This window comes from Nicotiana sylvestris, chromosome 8 (genome assembly GCF_000393655.2).
Source record: "Nicotiana sylvestris chromosome 8, ASM39365v2, whole genome shotgun sequence".
Taxonomy (NCBI): domain Eukaryota; kingdom Viridiplantae; phylum Streptophyta; class Magnoliopsida; order Solanales; family Solanaceae; genus Nicotiana; species Nicotiana sylvestris.
Window position 1 is genome coordinate 161,009,192 of NC_091064.1, and position 1,553 is coordinate 161,010,744.

General features: G+C 43.1%; 1 protein-coding gene across 1 annotated transcript; it reads left to right on the forward strand.

The window, feature by feature from the left end:
* The first annotated feature begins 873 nt into the window (after positions 1-873).
* On the forward strand, positions 874-1,335 carry LOC138875919 (uncharacterized). The gene has a single exon (XM_070154798.1). The coding sequence runs from the start codon at positions 874-876 to the stop codon at positions 1,333-1,335; it is 462 nt and encodes a 153-aa protein (XP_070010899.1).
* The last annotated feature ends 218 nt before the right edge of the window (positions 1,336-1,553 follow it).

Here is a 1,553-nt window from a genome sequence, read left to right on the forward strand (position 1 = left end):
TTTTAGTATTTTACCCTTCTGTACTTCTGTTTGTTAGACATTCCGGAGATTATAGCTATGTAGTATTTTTCTCAGCTTGTGGATTCATGGGTTTCCGGGGGGGTTTTCGGGTTTTGGGATAGTGTATCAGATTTCGAGAAGTTATGTATATATATGTCGAGCGGAATTTGAATATTGTTTCTTTCAGTTATTTTTAGCTTTGGATTATTTATTCCGCAAGTTAGTTCATTTTTCTGCATTTGCTAGGCTTACCTAGTCGTAGAGACTAGGTGCTGTCACAACAGTTCACGGAGGGCGAACTGGGATCGTGACAGTCGTATTGACAAAGGGCATTCAGGTGGATTCTAAGAAGATTGAGGCAGTTTAGAACTAGCATAGACCCACTTCAGCCATGAAGATTTGGAGTTTCATAGGTTTGGCGGGTTATTACCATCGGTTATTGGAGGGGCTCTCATCTATAGTAGCCCCATTGACAAGGTTGACCCAGAAGGGTGCCCCATTCAGATGGTCAGACGAGTGTGAGGCGAGATTTTAGAAGCTCAAGACTATTTTGACTACGGCACCAGTGTTGGTATTGTCCACATGTTTAGGATTTTATATAGTATATTGTGATGCATCTCATATTGGGCTTGGAGCAGTACAAATGTAGGATGGCAGGGTGATTGCATATGCGTCACGGCAATTAAAGGTTCATGAGAGAATTACCTTGTTCACGATCTAGAGCTGGCATCCATTGTTCAGCGCTGAAGATCTGGACGCATTATTTTTACGGCGTGTTTTGTGAGGTTTTTATAGATCATCAGAGCCTGTATTATTTGTTCAAACAGGATCTCAATTTGAGTCAGAGGAGGTGGTTGGAGCTATTGAAAGACTATGATATCACCATTTTTTTATCATCACAGGAAGGTCAATGTGGTGGCCGATGCCTTGAGTAGAAAGGCAGTGAGTATAGGTAGCCTTGCGTACATTCTAGTCGGTGAGAGACCGCTTGCATCAGATGTTCAGGGCTTGGCCAATCAGTTTGTGAGGTTGGATGTTTCAAAGCCTAGTCATGTTCTAGCTTGTACTGTCGCTCGATCTTCCTTGTTTAAGCACATAAGGGAGCGACAATATGATGACCCTCATTTGCTTGTCCTTAGAGATACAGTGCATCACGAAGGTGCCAAGCAGGTTACTGTTAGAGATGAAGGAGTTTTGAGTTTGCAGGTTCCTGCTTGTGTGCCCAATGTAGATGGACTTCTTGAGTTGATTCTTGAGAAGGCCCACATTACCCGGTATTCTATTCATCCGGGTTCCGCCAAGATGTATCAGCATTTGCGGCAGCATTATTGGTGACAAGGATGAAGAAGGATATAGTTGCATATGTATCTCGGTGTCTAAATTGTCAGCAAGTAAAGTATGAGCATTAGAGACCTTGTGGTTTTCCTGAGCGGAAGTGGGAGCGTATCACTATGGATTTTGTTGTTGTGCTCCCACGAACTCAGAGGAAGTTTGATGTGGTATGGGTTATTATGGATACGCTGACCAAGTGAGCACATTTCATTCCTGTGGCA